At 31.3% G+C, this 2,500-nt stretch overlaps 1 protein-coding gene across 2 annotated transcripts in view; it reads right to left on the reverse strand.

Moving 5' to 3' along the window:
- LOC135096183 (protein SCAI-like) overlaps positions 1–2,500 on the reverse strand; it is a 16,947-nt gene that overhangs the window by 13,917 nt on the left and 530 nt on the right. The window contains exon 2 of one of the 2 annotated variants that reach the window (XM_063997526.1): positions 138–320. In XM_063997526.1, coding sequence (XP_063853596.1) covers positions 138–320 — 183 coding nt within the window. The other variant, XM_063997528.1, reaches the window with a different exon arrangement.

The raw sequence follows: 2,500 nt of genomic DNA on the forward strand, positions 1-2,500 counted from the left end.
ACATACTAGCAGCAGTAGCAGAACTGTCAAAATTTCAAGTCAATCTTCATAATCTGCCAACATTTCCGTCAAGTCAGATGAAGTAAGAAGGTCAGGTCAGGTCAGGTCAGGTGAGGTGAGGTCAGGGTCACACATACTAGTAGTGATAGTAGAGCTGTCCAATCTTTGAGGCAATTTCTCCAATTTGCCAACGCTTCAAACCAAACTTGGCGTCCAGAATCTGTCGGTGCTGCTGTTGAAACTTCCACAGCTTCGTATAAATGTCAAAGGTGCGGCCAAAGTAAGCCTGCCACTGCTTGTGTCCGTACTGCGGCAGGTCCCTGGGGAGTACGTGAAGTGGTGCCGTTAATTGGAGCCTTCGCAGCATTTATATAAATCTAATTTGGTGCTACAATTTAAATACAACTTAAAAAAAGACATATTTCTGGTATCTATACATGGTGGTGGTGTTAATTGAGGCATTCGTGGCGTTTATACAGCTAATTTGTTGGTATAAATTCAATAAAACTGTAAAAAAACATATTCGCTGCGTTTATACACCTAATTTCTTGGTATAAATTCAATAAATCTGTAAAAAAAAACATATTTGCAGTGTCCAGTGATCTAATTTGTTGGTAGAAATGAGATTAAACTGTAAAAAAACATATTCGCTGCGTTTATACACCTAATTTGTTGGTAGAAATTCAATTAAACTGTAAAAAACATATTCGCTGCGTTTATACAGCTAATTTCTTGGTATAAATTCAATAAAACTGTAAAAAAACATATTCGCTGCATTTATACACCTAATTTCTTGGTATAAATTCAATAAAACTGTAAAAAAACATATTCGCTGCGTTTATACAGCTAATTTGTTGGTATAAATTCAATAAAACTGTAAAAAAAACCATATTCGCAGTGTCTATACAGCTAATTTGTTGATATAAATTCAATAAAACTGTAAAAAAACATATTCGCTGCGTTTATACACTTAATTTGTTGGTAGAAATTCAATAAAACTGTAAAAAAACATATTTGCAGTGTCTATTCAGCTAATTTGTTGATAGAAATGAGATTAAACTGTAAAAAAACATATTCGCTGCGTTTATACAGCTAATTTGTTGGTATAAATTCAATAAAACTGTAAAAAACATATTCGCTGCGTTTATACAGCTAATTTGTTGGTATAAATTCAATAAAACTGTAAAAAAAACATATTCGCTGCGTTTATACACCTAATTTGTTGGTATAAATTCAATAAAACTGTAAAAAACATATTCGCTGCGTTTATACAGCTAATTTCTTGGTATAAATTCAATAAAACTGTAAAAAAACATATTCGCTGCGTTTATACACCTAATTTGTTGGTATAAATTCAATAAAACTGTAAAAAAAACATATTCGCTGCGTTTATACACCTAATTTGTTGGTATAAATTCAATAAAACTGTAAAAAAACATATTCGCTGCGTTTATACACCTAATTTGTTGGTATAAATTCAATAAAACTGTAAAAAAAACATATTTGCAGTGTCCAGTGATCTAATTTGTTGGTAGAAATGAGATTAAACTGTAAAAAAACATATTCGCTGCGTTTATACAGCTAATTTGTTGGTATAAATTCAATAAAACTGTAAAAAAACATATTCGCTGCGTTTATACAGCTAATTTGTTGGTATAAATTCAATAAAACTGTAAAAAAACATATTCGCAGTGTCCATTCAGCTAATCTGTTGGTATAAATTCAATAAAACTGTAAAAAAACATATTCGCTGCGTTTATACAGCTAATTTGTTGGTATAAATTCAATAAAACTGTAAAAAAACATATTCGCTGCGTTTATACACCTAATTTGTTGGTAGAAATTAAATAAAACTGTAAAAAAACATATTTGCAGTGTCCAGTGATCTAATTTGTTGGTAGAAATTCAATAAAACTGTAAAAAAACATATTCGCTGCGTTTATACACCTAATTTGTTGGTAGAAATTAAATAAAACTATAAAAAAAACATATTTGCAGTGTCCAGTGATCTAATTTGTTGGTAGAAATTCAATAAAACTAAAAAAAACATATTCGCTGCATTTATACAGGTAATTTGTTGGTAGAAATTAAATAAAACTATAAAAAAAACATATTTGCAGTATCCAGTTATCTAATTTGTTGGTAAAAATGAGATTAAAGTGTAAAAAACATATTTGCAGTGTCCAGTGATCTAATTTGTTGACAGAAATGAAATTAAACTGTAAAAAAAACATATTTGCAGTGTTTACTCAGCTAATTTGGGAGTATAGATGAAATGATATTGCTAAATGAGGCACTTCTGGCGTCTATACAGATAAATTTGCGGTAGAAATTGAATAAAACTTTAAAAAATATTCATCTCTCTCTCTCTCTCTCTCTCTCTCTCAGGCCCGTGTGTGTGTGTGTGTGTGTGTGTTATGACCCACCCTCCCACTCTCTCTCTCTCTCTTAGGTCCGTGTGTGTGTGTGTGTGTGTGTGTGTGTGTGTATTATGGCACCC

This window comes from Scylla paramamosain, unplaced genomic scaffold (assembly GCF_035594125.1).
Source record: "Scylla paramamosain isolate STU-SP2022 unplaced genomic scaffold, ASM3559412v1 Contig3, whole genome shotgun sequence".
NCBI classification, from domain to species: Eukaryota; Metazoa; Arthropoda; class Malacostraca; order Decapoda; family Portunidae; genus Scylla; species Scylla paramamosain.